The sequence below is a fragment of the Asterias amurensis genome, chromosome 17, assembly GCF_032118995.1.
Source record: "Asterias amurensis chromosome 17, ASM3211899v1".
NCBI classification, from domain to species: domain Eukaryota; kingdom Metazoa; phylum Echinodermata; class Asteroidea; order Forcipulatida; family Asteriidae; genus Asterias; species Asterias amurensis.
This window is the reverse complement of record NC_092664.1, coordinates 7,718,060-7,740,534: the sequence shown is the minus strand read 5'-3', so window position 1 is coordinate 7,740,534 and position 22,475 is coordinate 7,718,060. Positions and strand designations below refer to the sequence as shown.

The 22,475-nt window shown below is 37.9% G+C and overlaps 2 protein-coding genes across 4 annotated transcripts in view; one reads left to right on the top strand and one right to left on the bottom strand.

The window, feature by feature from the left end:
* LOC139949665 (diacylglycerol kinase theta-like) overlaps nt 1-11,461 on the bottom strand; it is a 98,744-nt gene extending 87,283 nt beyond the window's left edge. For 2 of the 3 annotated variants that reach the window (XM_071948123.1, XM_071948125.1), the window contains exons 1-2: nt 11,328-11,461; nt 10,737-11,097 (exon numbers count right to left, since the gene is read on the bottom strand). In XM_071948123.1, the coding sequence (XP_071804224.1) occupies nt 10,737-11,091 (355 nt within the window). In that variant the 5' untranslated portion in view covers nt 11,092-11,097; nt 11,328-11,461. The remainder of the gene's footprint in view (nt 1-10,736; nt 11,098-11,327) is intronic. The other variant, XM_071948124.1, reaches the window with a different exon arrangement.
* A 3,382-nt stretch (nt 11,462-14,843) lies between these two features.
* LOC139949675 (uncharacterized) lies at nt 14,844-20,949 on the top strand. The gene is made up of 5 exons (XM_071948143.1): nt 14,844-15,022; nt 17,953-18,015; nt 18,675-18,808; nt 19,311-19,378; nt 20,451-20,949. Exons 1-5 carry the CDS (start codon nt 14,927-14,929, stop codon nt 20,648-20,650), a joined length of 561 nt encoding a protein of 186 aa, XP_071804244.1. The 5' UTR covers nt 14,844-14,926; the 3' UTR covers nt 20,651-20,949.
* The last annotated feature ends 1,526 nt before the right edge of the window (nt 20,950-22,475 follow it).

Here is a 22,475-nt window from a genome sequence, read left to right as displayed (position 1 = left end):
CTGCATACATCATGGTATGATAATAATGAAGAGCAATAGGAAACATCAGGCAGCAGTTCCTTCCATCATGCTACTACCATACACACAACGCCATGATCCAGGTTGCAGGTGACAAAACCATTTTACAGCGGCCTTGACAATCCATGCTTGGGCAACGCCTCCATTATTGATTGTTTATGCATTTTTTACCTGGGCCCAGTTTCAAAGAGCTGTTAGCACACAATTTGTTCGGATTTATATTGTTTTGGAGAGTGATCCAAAACTGGTAATTATTTAATGAAAATTTGAGAAGACCTCAAATTAATAAAAGACAGTACTGCAAATAGCAGAAAAAGATCAGTTCTTCACTAAACTTTATATTAAAATAAATAAAAAACTAAAAAAACTAAAATGTACACTTGGTCGTTGAAAATGCACGCACGTTTTTCCAGTGTGAGGGACTGAAAAAAGTAACACAAAAATAGTTTCATGGAGCTGCTTAAATCAGAAAACATTGCTTAAGAATTTTCTACTTAGCAGAAATAAGTAACCAGTCCCAAATTATTCATGAGACGTGGTAGTTTGGCTGGTAAATTCATTCTGGTAAAGCAAAATGTTGTTGCCCTATTTCTGCTTGGAAAAGCAGTAGCTCTATGAAATTGGGCCCTCGTTGCAGGGCTCGTTTCATGGAGCTGCTTCTAAGTGCAAAACATAGCTCAGCACAACAAAATTAAATGCTTAGCAGAATATGGTCACCAACTAAAATACCACATCTCGTATACAATCTGTGAATGGATCATACTAAGTTATGCTTAGCATAAAATTGTTCAGCAATATTTTCTGCTAGAGCAGCTCTGTGATGATGGGCCCTGGGGTGAATCTCACAAGAAGTATAACCACAATGTACATGTTTGGTAATTGTCAAAGACCAGTGTTCTCACTAGGTGTATCCCAACATAATAGTGTGCTTTCCGATAGGAATAAAAGACTTCTAGTCTTTTAATATTTCAGTGAGAAATTACCTCTTTCTCAAAAACTATGTTACTTCAGAGGGAGCAGTTTCTCACAATGTTTTTATACTATCAACAGCTCTCATTACCTCTTTCTCAAAAACTACATTACTTCAGAGGGAGCAGTTTCTCACAATGTTTTTATACTATCAACAGCTCTTCAATACTCGTTACCAAGTCAGTTTTTAAGATAATATTTTTTTGTGAGTAATTACCAAACGTGAACCTAAGTCTTATCCCGAGAACTTTGGGCTACATGTAGCCTCAAGTTTCTCCTAGAACTACTCCTAACCTAACGCTTTGTGAAATCAACCCCTGGTTTCTTTAAGTAATATGAGAATACTGCAATGTTACAGTAAATGATTGCAATGTTACAATAAATGTACTCTCCAAACTTTTCTAGAGAATAAAGGAACTAAAATTATTGTATTCAAATGTCTCATTCAATGGTGTTCCTCGCGTTTTGTTAAAGCCTTAGGGGCGTAGACAGCTGTGTAGCGATGCGACTGAAACCAGAGACCGCGCGTACTATTAGACTTGTGGACTTGTAGTCGTTTAATGGTCTGTCGCGCAGTAAGATAGTGGAGTTGTGGCGGTGCTCTCGCAAGATCACTGGTCTCGCGCAAACTGCTGGTTGCCAACTTCTACTCCCCATGGGTCTGTAGTCATGAGAGCAGTAGTCTCACGGGGCCAGCAGTCTCGCGAGAATACCGCGGGGAGGGTCGGAACGCTATTACCGCGACAGACATTCAACGACTTGTCAACAAGTCCACACGAACATTTACCTATTGTTGCGAGACAACAAGGGCCTTTTCCAACATGTCAGGAACTTCTAAAATTTGTCTGTATTTCTTGTTTATTGCTACCCTCCCAGGGTAGCGAAATTCCAAACCAATCACAAGCGATGGGGTTAGAATACATTAACTTTGGTTTACCTTTATTATTCAGCACTTTACTTGTTTACATACAAATTATGAATAAATTATGTTTGAATCTTTATTGAATAATTCATAAAAGAGAAACTTAAAAACATGATGGGAAAAGGTCTCTCACTCTAGTTGCTTTGCGGCTAGGTCTAAGTCCTTGCAGAAAAAGGCTTAGGTGTAGCTTGTAGCTTGTTTACCAAAATTAAAATTACGGTAATTTATTCTTAACTTTGAGCCACAGCTTCCCGTCAAAAACAGATGACCAGGTTGGTTCATTCCCGGCTAGTAACCTCCCCTTCTTGTATGGTCTCTGTGCCCATGATCAATTCAATGGGAAAAGCCAACTTAATGGAGATCAAAACACGCACTGCCAAAATAAATCACACTTAAGCCACACAAGAAGTCAACACTTGCAGTCTGCGCATCCTTTCGTCGGATAAAATAATAATCTGTCAATTTTCTTAGGGGAATATTTATCCCCTCAACTTACTTGGTTATTTTCCATGTTAGTAGTTTCTGTTATTTTCCCCTTCTTTTAGCAAGTTCTATCGGGAGAAGAACCATTCTGCTCATTCTGCTCACATATTAAAGGAACACGTTGCCTTGGATCGGTCGAGTTGGTCTTTGAAAAGCATTTGTAACCGTTTGTTATAAAATGCATATATGGTTAGAAAGATGATTTAAAAGTAGAGTACAATGATCCACAAAAATTTGCATTGAAATTGCGTGGTTTTCCTTTTACTTTGCGAACTAACACGATCGGCCATTTGTGGGAGTCAAAAATTTGACTCCCATAAATGGCCCACCATGTTAGTCGACGACGTAAAAGAAAAACCGTGCAATTTTGAGCCATGTTTGTGTAAATCCTTATATTCTACTTTTAAAATATCTTTCTAATCAATATATGCATTTTATAACAAACAGTTCCAAACGCTTTTCAAAGACCAACGCGACCGATCCAAGGCAACGTGTTCCTTTAATATTATCATAACATTCAGGATTCAGGAATATTATCTAAAGTGACCTACTTATGTTTGTCATTTCATGTGAGAGAAGTACATTGTAAATTTATGCAAAATAAGGCATTAAAAAAAATGTTATGTTGGCCTAACCCGACCTACCCTAAAAATACGGCCGACCCTGGATATTTGTATTTTTTCAAGGGAAGAAATTCAATGATTAAAATCTATTCATAAATACCCCAGACAGTTTTCCTACTCCTATTGGTGGTGAGGGCGTCACGTGGGGGTGTTTTAACCTTTGATAATGACCAACTGGAGCTGTTTATAACAAGCTGGCTTCCGCATGTCAGGCGCGCAAGATTATCACGCGGAACGCAATTCATAGCTATAGTAACAGCGCGTAATCTAAGCGCGCGCACGTACACACAGTGATAAAGGTCTATAATGGAATGGAACGGAACATCTGTTTTGGGGTACTCAGATACCCAGTTACCCAGCCACAGACTTACTCTTCTCTCCCCCCCCCCCCACCACCAATTCTCTCGATGGGCGCACCACACTAAATAAACTTGCACAGCATACAGTGCAAAATTCACTAAACATTATGCATCTGAAAGCACCCAAAGTCATGCAACAATGGTGTTATTTCTTTCATTGTTCTCTTGCAAATTCGATGACCAACCAAGCAAAAATTTTCCCAGGTTTGTTATTTTGTATGTTGGGATAGACCAAGGGACTAGTCTTTGATTACTAAAGGTGTCCAGTGCGTTAAAATTTTGTAGAAAAATCGCAATCGAGTTTAATACTTTTACCTAATGACTACCCTACCTTGTTTACAAAAACAGTGATCTTTAGAATTCCACGGCCTTTCCTGGCAGGCAAGATACTAATTTGGTTTACAAGAGATTTTTCTTTTAAATTTTGCCTCGTAATCTCAATGGTGCACGTGCCATAACAGCTTACGTATTGATCTGAATGTCATGTAATAAACCACAAGGGAAACTGACAGGGTAAATTTAATTCAATTTTTGTGCACATTAATACTGTGGTTTAATAGTTTTTCAATTCGCATCGGGACAACAAGTATTCATTTTTGTTTTACCCACATACACCGTGGTGTGTTAGCACTTTATACTCAGTACTTTCCGTAGTTCTGTGGTGAAGCAAAACCACAGTCATATTACTGAGGCGGGATTCGAACCCACAACCTTTGCAATTCTAGAGCCAATTCCATACCAACTAGATGGTGGTTTGCGTATGTTCAAATCAAGCTGGAAATCGTTTTCTTCCTTTGACCACAAATTGATGATTTAAATATCTTTTCATCAAATCAAATAAAAACCATGGATAATTGATGTTGCATTTCATGAGAAAATGGCTCTGCACCTACAATGGTGATATTATTACTCAGCTAATTGATCGCAAACATTATTATGGAGTGAGGTTAAACTTGTTTGTGTTTGTTTATTATTAAATTGAAATTTAAAAAAAACTCATATTATCAAGGTTTTGATAAACTAGTAATAGTTTTTCAAAAAAGTGGGTCGTTTTAATAAAAACTAGTATTTTCTCTTACTTGAACATTTCAAGTGTTTACTACCATCCATATGAATAAACAAAGTAAAACCTTTTACTAAATGCTTCTACTTGGAGGATTATGCTTAAAAAACATTTTTGCTAGTACTTGTCAGTATTTACTACAACCTAATTCATACGACCCCTTGAGCTAAACAAAATACTTTGACAACATTTGCTTTTTTATCATGCTGCAACAAAGCCGATGTTCAAAACAGAGCTCCCACATGACATAACTTGAGCAAGATCAAAACTATGACTTTTTATCAATCTAATTATGAGAAGCACCTATAAGCAGGGTAGGCCTATGATACAAACAAATTGTTTTTTACACAATTGAAATATTATGTTTAATCTCATTTGAACTCAATTTCCTTATTTAGTGAAAACATTTAAAATGAGTTCCAGCATCACTTACATGTATTGCTTCGGTTTGTTTGGGTCCTTTGTAACACAAAACACATGTCCATAGATTTACATTAACAACTTACACAGTTTGGACAATGATAGTAGAAAGCTTCCCTTAAAATTGAACTTGCTGTAGCTGTAGTTTTTAAGAAATTAGTAAAAATTACTGTCAAACAAATAAATTTTTCTCAGTTTCAGCATGTAAAAACGTTTACATTTTTGTGTCACTTCTTTCTCGAAAACTATGGCACTTCAGAGGGAGCCGTTTCTCACAATGTTTTACACCATCAACCATTTAACATCTACTATACCATCAACCTCTCCCCATTACCCATTACCAAGTAAGGTTTTGTGCTAATAATTATTTTGAGTGATTACCAATAGTGTCCACTGCCTTTAACACACTCCATTTGACTACTTAGAATGACTGAGAATACTGACTTAGGTTCGACCTTTTTTAACCTCGCATTCAGCAAGCCTACCACTGCTAAGGGACACCAGAAAAGTCCTACATAATAAATGTATTGAAAATCTGCGCATCTGAATTTCCGAATACCCCGATGGGCCAAGCAACAAGAGAAGAAGCTGTACTCATTACACAGTCTTCACGATCCAACCGAGCTAACTCGTCTTAAATACCCGTGTTCCAGGAATTGTTGTTTTTGAGGGGGAGGATTTGTCTTCCTCGTTCAGGAAGAATTTGCTTATTTCTATCATCGGGGTAAATACTCCAATAACAAAAACAGCCATTCTGCTGACCGATTGGAAACAGACACTGGCATCTTGTTAATTAAGAAAGGTCTTCATGTTAATTTAAAGGTACTCTCTTATGTAAAAGAGTGTTATTTGTCTGCCATACCACCCTGCAAAGAGCCATGTATGGCGGACAACTCTTTTGAGAGTGAAACACAGGTACATGTACTTTCAACTTGATTTAGAGTGAAGTTCTTGCCAATATTTCACTCAGAAAGAGTGAATACAGATTGACTTTCACTCTCAAAAGGGTGAAAATGCCACCACTTGGACGAGAGAGTGAAATTTTCACTCTTTTACTATAAGAGAGTAACCGTAGGGTCCTACTGTGGTTGTTGTCAATGTTTTGCTGATTTAGTGGCAAAATTATCAAGAAATACATATGTATACAATGAAATATACAGCTGAATAGTCAGTGTATATATGTTGAGTAAATAACAGAAAACATTCAAGATAGGCAGGTCACAAGAACGAAGAATCTATCCACGTGTAACAAATAACGAGTGACAATGGGTACCAACCGCATTGTCTAACCACAGCATTTGCAAACAGACACCGTCTCTCAGAAGTTATTATAATGCAAAAATTGTTTCTCAGATTCAAATTATTTATTTCTAACCAATATGAACTCTCACCCATAGATATAGAATTTAATACCTAGATCGGCCGCGCTTAGATATGGAGGGCAGCCATTAGCCTATCTCCAACATTCATCTTCTACCAGCACGTGACTTTTATAGCAAGTCCATAGTGGTTTATCTCCCTTTTAGCATGTCCACACAGGTTTATCTCCCTTTTAGCATGTCCACAGTGGTTTATCTCCCTTTTAGCGCCTCCATAGTGGTTTATCTCCCGTGTTAATTTTCTGTGTATTACCACCAGCATGTGACTTTTTAGCGCGTCCATGAAGAACCAGAAATGTTTGTATACGGCTTATGGCGCGTATGTACGCACGGCCGATCTAGGTACTATATCTATGCTCTCACCCAGCACTTTACTGGCACTTGCCAAGCACCCTCTCCATAGAAACGATATGGGGAGGGGGGGGGGGACCATGTGCAGTAACTGGTGAGAGCTCATAATGTACAGCCACAGGCCTGCTTGGATCATGATGACACAGCCCATTTCAAAAACTTTAAAATGAAAAAATTGAAAAAAGACTCGGAAACGGCGATTTCAAAAATAGTGCAACTTCAACAGCAATGTTCTACAAACACCATGAACACAATTCCCAGCTCGATTGCAATATTAGCCATGACACAAAATAATAACAATGTTTAATACCTTTAAAGACACTGAACACTATTGGTAATTGTCAAAGACATATGCATACAATAACAAACCTGTGAAAATTTGAGCTCAATCGGTAATCGAAGTTGCGAGATAACAATGAAAGAAAAAACACTCATGACACAGGAAGTTGTGTGCTTTCAGATGCTCGATTTGGAGACCTCAAATTCTAAATCTGAGGCCTCAAAATCAATTTCGGGGAAAATTACTTCTTTCTCAAAAACTACTCCACTTCAGAGGGAGCCGTTTCTCACAATGTTTTATACTACCAGCCTCTTCCCATTACTCGTTACCAAGTAAGGTTTTATGCTAGTAATTATTTTGAGTAATTACCAATAGTGTACACTGCTTTTAAAGGCACTGGACATGTTTGGTAATTGTCAAAGACAGCATAATACAGATACCAACATAAATGCATAAAATAACAAGCCCGTGGGCTCAATTAATCATCAAAGTTGCTAGAGAATTACGATTTTGTGTGCTTTCAGATGCATAATAAAATACCTTGGTCTTTTGTTATTTGAGTGAGGAATAAGCCGATAACCTCTTTCTCAAAAACTACTTTACTTGAGAGGAAGCCGTTTCTCACAATGTTTTATACAGCTCTCTATTGCTCATTACCAAGTAAGTTTGATGTCAACCCCTGTTTTGAGTAATTACTAATTAATTGTAATGTCCATATTGTCCAGTGCCTTTAAAAAAACGGGAAATTTTAGGAGAGAAAAAAAAAAACTTGTAGGATCAGCTGTCAGACAATTGATTTTAATGTGGAGTTTGGCTTGGCTGGGTGTCATTTAAGTGTGCTATACGAAAATTAAAAACATTGCAAGCATTGATTCTTTTACAGTGAACCGATTACTTTATGCTTCAATTGATTAATCTGACAATTTTTATGCAATAATGTGTTTGCCATGTCATGTCATATTGTCCTGCTGTGACATAAGTGGATAATTTTTGTTAAATATTAGACCTGAAAATACAATGTAGAGCCTATGTTGTGTCTTAATTTGCTGTATCTTGTACAATACTGATTTATAGACAATTTTTTTGAATATGATACAATAAAAGTTACCAGTGCAAGTTTCAACTGAATACAGTTAGTGTCTACATGTTGAAAAACGGCAAAAATTATCACAGTATTTTCAGTAAAAACGTAAATTTTAACATGAAAGGCAGTGGACACTATTGGTAATTACTCAAAATAATTACATGTATCATAAAACCTTTCTTGATTACGAGTAATGGGGAGAGGTTGATAGTATAAAACATTGTGAGAAATGTAGTTTTCCACGAATTTGATTTCGAGACCTCAGATTTAGAATTTGAGGTCTCGAAATCAAGCATCTGAAAAGCACACAACTTTGTGTGACCATGGTGCGACAAGGGTGTTTTATTCTTACATTAATATCTCGCAACTTCGGCGACCGATTGAGCTCCAATTTTCACAGGTTTGTTATTTAATGCATGTATTGAGATGTATACACCAACCGTGAAGACTAGTCTTTGACAATTACCAATAGCGCCAAGTATCTTTAATTGTTCAAGAGCTCCTGAATCACCAAATTGATAGAAAAGTCATGAAGGAAATGTTGTACCATTTTTAACAGGGCTATAACTTGATTTTAGGGGAGAAATCCACAAGACTGTACTGTACGGCTTTAGTTTTAGCTCAAAATATTGACTGAAACTGAATTTATTTGTACAAGAACAAATCGAAAGGACACAGTTGAATGTATCAACTCTTATTTGAACAAGCAAAAAGAGAAGATAGATTTCATTTGATCAACGTCAATTTTATCAGCCAGTTTATCCATCAAATTGATAAAACAGCCATGAACGAAAAATTGTTGTTCATGCATTTTTCACTAGTACTAATGTACCAAACGAGAGATAGAATATTAATCAGAATCAAAGTCAACAACTAAATATATTTTTTTAAATTAGATTTGGCACAGATGGGGAATTTAAATTATGTGGGAAAAAACAAGACCAACCGATTTGTCTGGTCATGAGGTTACTGGACTGACACTAAAACCACTGGCCTCAGGCCTGCAGTCAGTAGTGACGACCGGTCAGTCACTAGTAAATTCCGGGCCCTGCTTAAAACTAAGATTAATTCTGTACATTGCTTTTAACAAAGCAATAAGCCTGGGCGACTAGTGCGACTAGTGTTGTACATATACGGTAGTCGTGACTATTGATTGCTTAGTCGAGTAACATGGAATACGCACGCCTAGAAGCCTAAATCCGCCGCTAACCTGTAAAATATACGCTTGCCGTATGCAGAAAATTCCCTGCTTCCGTAAGCGCTGATTTTTGAAATAAACACTGGACCATGGCCTACATTGTAAGTCCACAGGGTTGTGACATTTAAAACTTGAGTCCATTCAGCTTTGCGGTGTTTCTCCTCTCAATAAAACATGTTTTGTTTAATTTATAGGTTTCAAATCAAAATTTCCCCAAAATTCATCATGCTAAGCAAAAGGAAGAAAGTTATATAAATAGGTTTCTTGTCAAATGCAAGAAAAAAACAAAATGTGTAACCTACACGTACAATGTGGTCTACAACCGTCTGTGTACATTTCAACAATTGTAAAAAATACTAAACGTCTTCTAAGCTCTTTATCTTGCACTTTCTCCCTTAATTAATTTTAGACCAACAATCCTTTGACATTACCTGACTGTTAGTGTTAGTGTTAGTGTTAAGAAAGTTTACCAGAATAATACTGCGAAAATGCACTTAGACTACAAATAAGCTATTTTCGGATCTACACAATTGATCGTCATAATAACACTACTTGCTAAACCCCATTTTTACTTTTGTTGTCTGCACACACGAATGCAATAGAGTTCTGGCCATGCAATAAAATGTCTGATAGAATTTTAATTTTCAAATGTCAATATTGAATATGTAGCATTTATTTAACTACCAATTTCTAAGTAAACACTTAAGAGGAATATTTCTAAAAGGAAAATAAAGCCCACGACAATATTTTTTTGTCAAATTTTCATATTTGACTCAAATATAAAAATTATCTTTGACTCAAACTTAAAAATTTGTTGCTAAGATAAAATTATAGCATTTTCAATCCTATCTACAAGGCCGATGTAGTATCTTCAAGGATTTACTCCCCCAGATCACCTCCGACCGGACTGTCCAGGTTCTTCCACAATCCTTAATAATACCACGAATACTTCGGTGGCCAAAAACTAGGCCGAAATGACACTTCTCTGAACTAAAAAGATACTATAAGTTATCACACATGCGCGAGTGGAATACGGAAAAATATAGCGCTTCTGCGTCATGGGACGCAGACGCGCTATATTTTTTTGTATTTCACGAGCGCGCATGTGATAACGAATTTATCTTCCAGTCTCACTTGCAACGTGCAAAATTTAATACTTCAGACCATTATTTCACGCACACAAAGTTTAGAATGTAATTTTTGCACTGTCCGTATACGGAGCGTGACAAAATGACATTTTCACAATACGCACTGTGTAATATTAATAAAAACAGAGGAAGTATGATATAAAACAGAGGTCGTAGCATATATGTTTTTTATCCCCCTAGTACTTAGTAGTTCGATCATCTGATTGGTGGATTAGCGCGTACTGGAAGATAAAGTTTTATATTACTCATGTGTTTATTAATCAACTGACAGGTGAAAAGTGTGGCAGATAAGGTCAAAGGGCTTCGCGGATCGCAGTGCGCATTGGTACTAGACTGTACTGGTACAAGGAGAAATAACTAATAAGGTAGGCAACAACAACACAAGTTTACTACAATATTTCACCACGGTATTCAAGAAAATGAAATGAAGAAATCTTACCTTCGCATATATAACCTTGACCAAACAATCCCCACAACATATCCGTACAGTGATGGCAAAATGTTGGTCTGTGGAAATTTTTCTTGTACAGCGAGTGACCACAGTGCTTGGCCTTGGTTCGGCTATTCTTTCCCGGGTTGAGATCTACCTGGTGGCCAAACAGTCCGGCCGCCGTGGTCGCCATGTCGGCAGCCGCTACCGGCTGTCGGTGGCTTTGCTTCCCAGCAATGGTGACCGAAGAACCCGCTGCGGGCTGGCTCAGTTGATGCTCACTTTCGGTCCACCCAAACTCGGTATCTTCCTCCTGAGTTTCGCAATAATGTGAGGCCAATGCGGTACACGACTGTTCATTCATGGATACCTGCATAAATTACCAAAAATACTTCATTATCTGCCCGTAATTTCTGTTGACACAAACATTGAAAATGCCAAGGCCGGGTTCAACGCGGCGGTCACGCCTTCATGTGTAAAAACCACGTACAGTCAATCCACGTTAAATTCATGGAGACAAAAACCACTGTTTGCTACAAATTCAGAGGGATAAAAGAGACACTTCGGATGAGATAATCGTTACCAAACAGGTATATTTACCTAATTTACCAGCAGAGAGGAAAGAATGCACTCCTCGCAGTAAATGACAGTTCCTGGAACATAGCTGGGAGCCCCTTTTCTCCGAAATTGAGGACTTCACAGCGTCGAAGGCATCGTCGGCGCAAGCAGTTTTGTTTTCGCATCGTACGCGTTTAGAGTTTGGGCTAGCAGACAACACGGGCGCATAGTAATGAATTGACAGGGGGGTCACACTCCAATAATAACATGCATTATAATTCCAAAGTAAAATGATACATCTAAGTTTTAAAAGGTTTTTGTTTCATTTGACTTATCTGAAAATAACAGTGTGGTTTATGACTCTTTAAAGTTTTGAATGAATTTAATTTGACAAAATAATTATTGTTGTATTATACCGTTATAAATTACAGAAAGGTTCCACCCCTGATACTGCTTATCATTATTAGTCTGGTATCGATGACATTATTACCACGAAATAATGTACCGTATGAATGAGGCACCAGACGTAATGACAGCAACGATGGTGAACATGTAAAGGACCACAGAGGGCGATATGTCAAAACTGCGGTAGGTAAAAATACCATTAGAAATAATCAAAATAGGATTAAAAATCTTTGTCTCATTCAACACGTCATAAAAAAAAAACTAAACCTTAATGCGGCAAACAGCAATAGTGAATGCAAATTACAGAGTATGCCTACTTTTATTTTAAAAATTAAACACCACAAAATCTCGGGGAAAAACTTTCTTGACGCTATTCGCACAAAGATCCCAAAATCCTTCAAAGATCACTTTTTATGTTAAGTTTTGAGATAATTTTCCCAAAAAGTTTGACTGAAATTTTTAGTAGTACATGGTACAGATTCAAATAAGTTATAATCGTTGAACCAAGGTATTGCGTACATAAACATCTGACAACAGAAACTCGTAATTAGTTATGAATAATTAATTATTGTCGTATGCAATTATGTCCTCTATGCAATACTATCCGGAAGACATTATTGCATATGCAATAATGTCCGCCGGACGGTTTTGCATATGCAATCATGTCCATCCGGGCGCTGCTGCATAATGCAATTGTGTCCGCCCGGACACATTTGCATATGCAGTTGCGTCCGCCCCGTGCAAAATCGTTCTTGCATTAAATTAAACGCCCTTGGTCGACGGAACACGTTCGCCATTTTTTAAGCTAAGTGCATGTCGTGAATGACATGTGAAATGTTCGGCCGTTGGGTACTCGCTGCAATCATAAAATGCGTAAATATTCATAGACCTTATCGCAAATACCAATGCGCAAGCGCAGATGGTTGAATGAGGTGCATTGTGGGATAGATATGAATCAAATTTCGCTACCAGCTAGACCACAATGCACCTAATTCCAAGCTTTACGCGCGCGCCCCAGTATTTGCGAAAAGGTCTATGCTACATCAACGTCCGTCATGCACGCTCTCTTACGCGCGCGCACATGTCTGCCGGACGGTTTTTGCATTAGCCCCGGACACGATTACATGTATGCAAAAGTGACCGGAGCGGACAGTATTGCATGGCGGACATAATTATTGCATATGACACCGGCCAGAATTCATGCAGACGATTTATGTTACTGTAAATTATTTTTACATGCTCTGTATTGTGTCTGGGGGCTTATGCAAACTGAATATTTTTCGTTTTGTTAAATCAAGGTCAATATTATGTCAGATGATAATTGTGTGTAATCCTTTATGGCGACAGTCATAACCAGGCCAAGTACGGAGTCGTTAAAGTGCTATCGGGAATTCAATTCAATTCAATTCAATTCAATATAGTATAATATTAATTTGTTTCCATCCTGAACAGTACGTGTAGAGAATGTAGAATACAATTTTGGAGGCGGGATCCTAATAATAAACCTATGCTAATTGTTAAGGGGAGTGACTTTTAGCGGAAAAGGAAGAAGAAGTTAATGCAATAATATTTTATATAGATTATTACAAGACAAAGATAAACATGATCTGACAATCGTTCTAGAAACTATAAGGCTCCCCTGTGAGCAGGGGAGCCTTATAGTTTCTAGAAGTAATCTGACAAGAAATATGTTGAGATAAGTTATGGCTAAATCAACCGTGAGAAACTGCGGGGACGGAGTCAACTCTTGGGAATACACCGAAGGGATAAAACTATGCTACATTTTAGAAGATAAGATACTCTTTGAAAATATATAAGATGCCAAGGAGATTTTGGAAGAGTTGACGTATAACTTATGACTTGGTACAAGTTTCAATTCTGACTAATAATGTCTTATGGGCTTTAGCCAATTGATGTTGTGTCAATTTGTAGGTATTACTGTAGGGAAGAGCATAAAAGCACCATGCTTCCTTTTTCCCCTGCATGTCGGCTATGTTATATTTTCGAAGATTTGTGTTTTTGTTGCGTTGTTTATTATGTGACATTCATATAATAGTAGTAGTTGTAGTTGGCAGACGTCTGTCGCGGACGACAATGTCAAATTTAGATGCATCCTTCGTCAATGACATCTTCCTCTCCTCATCTTGTTGTCAGTTTTTTGGGTGATCGTGTCTCATCCCATCCATCATACAGCAGCAAATCTATTCCAAGATGACGCAATAGTTTGACACAGTTTCGGGTAATTTTGACACAGATTCAGTTACTCATAAAACGTTTATTCATTATTTTTCAATCGATGTTATTAAAAAAATATTATGTCTGAATTTTGTAGTGTAATTTTTCTTCTTTTTAAATTGTGTATTCGCTGTACATTTTCCTGTAGTTCGACCCTTGATCGCCATGGGAAACTTGTTTTAAAGAACAAACTATAGACCATGTGAACCTTGTTTAAAGCTGGTCAAGTTTTGAGATGTGCCCCCTTTCATCATATCAAAAGTTTATAAGAATAAGACTCCATAAAATGCAATCTCCATAAAATATAAGATTTTACGTTTTCTTCCTCTGACCTGTCAACAAATCGTGCCTGCAGAAAGTCCAGGCTTTGCGGCTCTTTTGTAAACATGTGATGTCACAGGCTAGGCCTCATCGTCAATTAACGAATGATTGTCTGGCTATTTTGGATGTGTTCACAAAAATTGATAAGTCCGGGAAAGAAGTAAACTTAAATCCATATTTTCCAGTAACCTTACGGAATATGTTGGTAAGAAGTCTGGAAAACTTTGGGAATGAGGAGGAAAAAAAATATCTGCCGAAACCCGGGACAATTCAGAACTCGTGCGAGTCCTCCGGGGGTTTTGAACCAGGGACCTTCAGATCTTCAGTCTGACGCTCTCCCAACTGAGCTATTTCGGCTCATGTATGTTGAGTGAAATTCATACATTATATTGCATAAACGCAAATACAGTGCAAACGAAAAGAGCCGAGGTCTGCTATTTTTTATTTCACATGGATAAATGTAACATTTCATAGCACCTCAGACAGTTTACTTCTATGTTTCAAGTTTCGATTTTGCGACGAATCGAAATTCAATATGGTAATGATGTAGGACGGTCAAAGGTTATTTAAATCCCCGCGAACCGGAAGTGAAGGCAATAACATAAACATTAAAAAACGGGCCCCTCGGACATTCGGCTGGGTTTGCTCGTTGGAGAAAGTACACTAAACAAATTAAAACAATGGGTAGATTACTGGAGGTGATTGCATTTGCAGTCGTATTTCTGACAGTTATTGTCGCCGCAAAGAAGAAAGGAATGCTGGAGATTGTAACCACAGTAAGTTCAATTAATTTTTGTTATTATAAAATAAAACTTAGTTTGGACTTTCAATCAACACTTTGGATTAGCCCCACTTGTGTGCAGCTAGCCTTGGCCGCACAAGTGGGGCTACACTTTGGGTAAAAACGATTGAAGAACTACATTGTGACGTTGGATAAACACTCTCAAAGAGGGTGTTAGTGTTATATCAAATCTTCCGGATCCTACAGAAAGTTCACTGAAATTTTGAAAATAAACTAAGCAGCAGTCCAAGTTCCGATGAAAACAATTTGAAAGCCTCGGTGGGTGTGGAAACCGGGTTCAACTCTAAATATCTGGTTGCAAGATGAACAGGTTGGCAGGCTGGATTTCAAAATTAAATAGTGTATCACTGAGTGCTGACTACATGTAATGAGGCATGGGTGTGTGTACGTGTGTGGAAGAACATTTAGGTAATTAGCCCTTGATCAGATGCTACCATATTGAATTGTTTCCCAATATCTGGGCAAAGCAAACCAGAGGGTGAATTCAACGTTTCCTCACTACCTTTACCATGCTGACTTAAGCCCTGCGAATGAGAATTTTGATATATATTTGGTTTGTGGTAACACCATGTGTGTATCTACTTCCCAGGTAGTGTTGTTCTTAGGGAACTGTCTTACTTTATTCTACTGCTGCGGAGTAGATAATCGGAGGTTCGGGAGACTTCTCAGTTCTGAAAAGAACTGTGCTGCTTTTTACCTATTACCAGGGCAGATGGTATAGAAATTAGACTGGACTACTACTTTAGCTTATAGGATCGTAATTAACTGTACTGCCGCGGAGTCAGTTCTGAATTGGACTCAACGTTTTGACTAGCTTGCTCTAGTCATCGTCAGGAGACTGGTGTTTGAGAATGAGAATTTTGATGTCACAGCCCTCTGAACGCAGCAAATGTTCTAAAGGAGCCAATTTCAACTATGCGGATTATTCAATGTGAATCTAAAGTCCCAATCCGTATCGTATTTGCATTCGCAGGAAGTATGAACCGGGCTTCAACTTAAATGCGATAACGTAACCCTCCTGCCGACGGTGCCGTCGGCAGGAGAGTACATTACTGAGCTCTGGTGTTATTTTTAAGAGTCATTTTATCAAAATCTTTTAAATATCTTGGTGATTTTTTTGAAAGAGACTTGCAATTAATGCACTTTTAAACAAAACAATTATCTGTGTAAAATTCTAGCCCTGAATAATTTTATTCAACTAATGGCAGTGGAGGCCTATACATCGGGATTGACAAAAAAGACACATGAATTATTCAATTTACACACAGCAGTGCAATGGCAGGTTTTAATGAAGAAAAGTGTATTAAATTACCATTCAGTTATAGAGTTCATAAGAAAGAAAGTGGGATTTAATTTAGACTGTTAGAGCATTCATCGATCGTCACTACATTAAATCACAAAGTGATACAAAATTATTATATTCTGTAGAATTTAAAAGTGTATTAGAATGCCGTTTGAAATAATTTTGTGGGGATTTTGTAAGAAACTTGCAAACATAGCACTCTTTGAAAATAACATACTCTTTAAAGACAATGGACACTATTGGTAAATGTCAAAGACCAGTCTTCTCACTTGGTGTATCTCAACATAATTATGCATAAAATAACAAACCTGTGAAAATTTGAGCTCAATTGGTCGTAAAAGTTGCGAGATAATAATGAAAGAAAAAAACACCCTTGTCACACGAAGTTGTGTGCACTTAGATAATAGATAGTTGATTTCGAGACCTCAAATTCTAAATGCGAGGTCTCAAAATCAAATTCGTTGAAAATTACTTCTTTCTCGAAAACTATGTCACTTCAGAGGGAGCCGTTTCTCACATGGGTTTATACCATCAACCTCTCCCAAACACTCGTCACAAAGAAAGATTTTATGGTAATAATTATTTTGAGTAATTACCAAAAGTGTCCACTGCCTTTAATAATGTGAGTCTATTGTTTAGTCTACTGTGTGAAGTATACAGCTGCTCTCTACTCAATGTATTATCTCAATGGTATCATTGACGACTCCATTGTGATAGTGTGTTAGATTAGTTTATCAATAATAGAGTGCTCCCATTGTGTTGTTGAGCATGTGGCTGCTATTGGGCCACATGCATAAAAGCTGCTTAGCATCCCACCAACCTTTTGGAATAAATTTATATATTTATTTTTAACTTGAAAGGTAGGGTCATCTTGTTGTTTTTGTCAAGATAACGCTGATTTTAATATTGGCAAAATTGTCCCACTATAAAAGTCGCATCTGAAAGTTTCAGTTGGAAACAGTGCCTACTTATTGAAAAACTCCCTTCTGATGTGCAGAAAATAAAAAAGAAGAATGCTACATATAGTAAACAAGACCTTATTTTGTCATGGCCTAATTATCACAGAAAGGCTGAGTAAATACTGATAGAGAATTGTTGAATACAAATGAATTATTAATGACCTATTCATTAGAACTGTATTCTTCCAACATGCCCATATTGTTTAATTTGCGAACTAATATTATTCAATTCGAATTTTTGTGATTTTAACATAGTTTTTGAGAAAATAGTTAAAAACTACCGATAACTATTGCAAACTGCTAACCAACCAAAAGGCATGATATAAACTAAAACATACTTAATGGCCTGACAATTTGAACCTGTTACAGTTAGGGTCTTAATACCGGCTGTTAACTGTATTTTACATATTTTTGTAAAAAAAATTAACGTATTTTTATCAAATACGTCCAGCACACTACATCAATCCCACACTATCTGGATACATTAATATTCACTTTATAATTTATTGAGGACACAAGTTGTAATTAAAGCTTTTTTTTTAGGTAATTTTTGAATGATGTCAGATCGAAATTATTGCAGCAAAGTGGACATAAATGACATGTACCAACACTTTCTTGATATTTTCTCCTCTTGTTTTACAGCATATACCTGAACCATGCCCAGAAAGAGCTGAAGTTGGTGATGAAGTTGCAGTCCATTATATAGTAGGTTTATAACCAAAAACCCATTTTACCTCGGTGTTCCTGGCTTGATTGGCTGCATATTGCGCCACAGCCTTAGCCATTACACTGTGCTTTAAAGAAATAGGTCTCATACTTCAAATCATAGCTCAAAATACCTTGCTTTGATACGCCAGTGCCACTAGGGGTGCTATAAAGCGCTTTATAGGAACCAAGTAATAATATTATAAACCAATACAATATCATGTGGTGGTTGCATACCTGGTACAATGTCAACCCTCCTACTGTCTGACCATATTATAACAATCATTTGGGTTTTGAGATGCCAGCCTGCGATATAATATCATGCGGTGAATACATTCATGGACTGTACATGTCCCTAGATTATACCATGCCACCAAATGTGCACCCAAGAAGTAACTATGATATTGCTAATTATGGGAGGGATGCTTGCCTCTCAAAAGAGCCATTTTGGTTTCAGCTTTTCAAACAGCGCTTGCCCATCAGAGGTTATATTGACGAGAGGTATCGCTACGGCACTTTCCCATGATAGCAATGCTAGGTGCATCCCTACCAGTAATGAGAGATTAATGACACCAAGGCAAGAATGGGCGCATTGATAATAAAAATCTCTTACATTCTCTAATGTGGGTTCACTCGTATCCACGTTCTTCTCTCCGCAGGGCAAGTTAGAGTCAGGAATGGTCTTTGACCTATCCCGACTCCCGGACAACTCCAAGGAGCCTCTCAGATTCCAGCTCGGAAAAAATAAAGTCATCAAAGGATGGGATGAAGGCATTAAAGGAATGTGTCTAGGGTAGGTTCATAAAACCAGTCAACTTTTTATTCCATTTAATATATTGATTCTGGTTGAGGAGCTACAAACTCTCGAGTCAGCAAACTCAATCACTATAATAGCCATGAACCCAATGGAGAAAAGACAAAGAAGGAAGTGTCACATAATGTAAAGAAACCCAAAGAATTATTCAAAGGAAAACCCTGGCAATCAGGTATGGATTGAAAACCAAATCCACATAGTGCCCCTGGCGGGATTGAAGAGGTGAAGATGTGAAAGGCAAGGAAATATACCAACCCGACCTCCTCATTCCAACTTACCCCTGGCAAACAGGCTGATGTAGTGGTGTCTTGCCTTGCCTTCCACCTCTGGGACCTCGGTTCGAATCCCATCGAGGGCACTATGACGATTGGGCTTTCTTTGGCTCTAATTAGAGCATTGAGAATATATATCTAGATCCTGAAGACACTCGGAGCATTTACAGTGCAACTCATTGATAATTGAGTGTTTTATTTGTCAATAGAGAGCAGCGTAAGCTGATCATCCCATCGCATCTTGGATACGGCAAGGAGGGTCATGCAAACATCCCACGTAAGTCCAGTAGTAAACCCAAAATAATGTCCTCTTCTGGGCGGGAAAAAAAACTATTTTATGTTGTATCATCCTGCCATTTTTCAGTGAGTTGACCAACCATTTGACCAGGGTTGAGAGTCATTGCTAACAAAAAAGTGTGACACTGGGATATAAATGCTTAGGTCTGTTTGAAATGATGGAATTTCCACCTTTTTGTAAACTAATAAAAGGAGCTACTGAGCCAGTTGTTTAGCTTCCCTGGGTTGGCCCATTCTGCCCCAGTATGCTCGAATAGCTTTGATGGGGCTCACCCGGGTCAGCCCCCAGTGCCCTGTTTGTGGAGTGGGTCACTTGGGGGTGACCTGAGGTACATGTCGTCACCACGAGAGGGCGAGTGTGATCGTTCGATTAGCTCTTGTCATGGAGTGAGCACTGCGGGATCGACCCAGGGAAGCAAAACAAACGCACCCATAGATTCAGAGGAGCTTTTGGGAACAGTGTCTGCAGCACTATATAGAGAAGAAGACCAAGCAATCAGGATTTCTCTATTATGTGGAAAAAATACCGCCTGATTTTCTTCACTAGGCGACATAAAAAGTCTGAATTCAGATAAAAGACTGTAAAAAAACTCATCCCTGATTGCTGAGACCATTCATCAGTGGGGGTTGTGCATTATGGCACCCTCGAAACTGCCATGGAAGACATTGATTGGTCAGACAGTAGGAGGGTTGAATGTGTACGGTGTAGTGCATTCGCAATGTGATATCATGTTGTCGGCTGGTATAGTTTACTTATCATTCAAAACCACAGTGGCTGCTATTTAATGGTCAGACAGTTGTGTCATCTATGTACTGTGCATTGGGTTAGTCACTAGGTTTTAGCCATGATTTTGTTAATGGGTAGCAAAATTTGCTGGAAATTAAAAAACTGGGTGTCCAAATTCTTCACTTACAATATCCATGCAAATGCCAGATAGAACAGGGTGACGAAATTTTAAAAAGGGTATCCAAAAGACACCCAGACAACCCTTTGGCTAAATTGAACACTTGAACAACAACTTACTCTGTAATTTTTCTTCCATCCTTTACAGCCGACTCAACTCTAATATTTGACGTGGAACTGATGGATATTAGGAAGCCCTCTGCATTCTCCTCAATGTCAAGGTCACTCCCGTTCCTAGTTGGACCTGGTATTGTAATCATCTTAGGCATGTACCTTTGGAATAAGGCCAACTCCGACTCCTGTCAGCAGGCCAAATCTAAAAAATTACAGAAGAAGAGGAAAAAATAACTCTGTGTTTTAGTAGGGGTTGTTTATTTACTACGCTCTCATTCTTTTAAAAGTGTACCAAATTATTCGCTTTTTCGAGAGTTACATTCCTTTACCACCCTCCCCCTCACGTCTAGCCCAGTTTCATAAAGACATAAAGGCTTTAGACCATGCGCCCTTTGTTTAAATGCAAGCCGCCTTCTACTGACGTCTGTTGAAGTGGCGTCAGATGCCACATAGTTCAAGTGCGATATGAGCCTTGGCGTCACTATTATTGGCAAGATTTCACAGTGACGCCATAGGGCATCAAAATTTTATCATCTGAAAAAAAAAAAACATTGTAAATTTTGTGTCTATTTGGGTTTTTGTCAACTCAAAGTGACATGTGATGAAACAACATATTTGTAAAACTATCAAGTGCAACATTCCAGGTGCCACCTCACTTTATTTTAGAGCTTTCAGACGAAATGTCCTTACAATCTTAAAACAAAAACCTTCACAACCCTAACAACTTGTACACTTTTTTATCAATGTAAGCGCAAAAGTGAACAGCCTATTTGTTTAATCATGCTGCCAATTATTGTACTGTATATCCAACTCTAGATAGTTGTTTTTGTTTTCCATGCTGTGGACAATACTGCCCTCTAGTGGTGACTTTGTAGCTGTTGCAAACTTCTTACCAACCAAAAGGACCTATGCTATAAAATGCACAAAATGACGCTTCGATCCTAGCAGATTATTTCTTTTACAACCGTTTCAGACGAGCGCTCCAGAGTCTTGCTTAACCAAATTCTGAATTAGTTACATGAAAAGTTTGATGTCTGAAACAGTTAGGAGCAACTGGATACTCTAGTCGAAAGATTGACTGTCGCATTCGTTTGGAACGTCATGAGCCTGTCTGAAACCAAAATTTATTTGCGTCGACCTAGAGTCGCTCCTAATTCTCATTCCGTTTCGGCACTACTCTGGAGCGCCTGTCATGCCTTTGATTTGGGAAGCATTGGCGCAACATCTGTGATATTTGTGTATTAAATCTCATCTAAAAATGTAGAAAACTGGCCCCATATTACATCAGTGAGGCCCCCACAAGTGCAATAAACAAACTTGAGCAATACTCATAGAGAAGGACCAGGTAGCCAGCCAGACCATGGGCAAAACACATTATTTTTCATAATAAACATTTTAAAAACTATTACAAAATTAGATGTCTTATAGATTATTTTCTGTAAAATGCTACACAAATAGTCAGGGATAACTATTTTCGCTGATTTTTTTCAAGGGCGCCATTGCCATGCGGGTATTTGTCCTTGTTCTTCCAGTATTCAGGGTGCTATCTGGTGTATTGGATTCTTTCATTTTAAAAGTCATCCATTTTGTTTCTTTTGGTTAATTATTTTGGTCAAACTTGATAGTATGTTATGATTAGAACTACAATGTGTATAACCTAAGGTAGTGACGCAGTTCAACTGACATCATTTTACCCATGATGATGTTAAGTAGGATTTGAAACTTTGCATGGTGGAAATACGGTATGGGAAGGTTTGCGGTAACACCATGTAATGACTATCTCTAATGAGTTGGGGTGGTTCTGAAAAGAACTGTTAGTTTCAACTCGACGTTGAAACTTTTTTACTTTTCTCCAGAAGACGATCAGAGCATACTGATCGAAACGGCCAGTTGAAACCAACGATTCTTTTCAGAACCACCCCAACTCATTAGAGATAGTCATTACATGGTGTTACCGCAAACCTTCTCTTATCATGATGATGTTGTTTGTGTTTTTTGAAAGTCAATGTCTTGTGTTATTGGGTAGTAGTTTTCAACTATAAAGGGATGGTACATCATT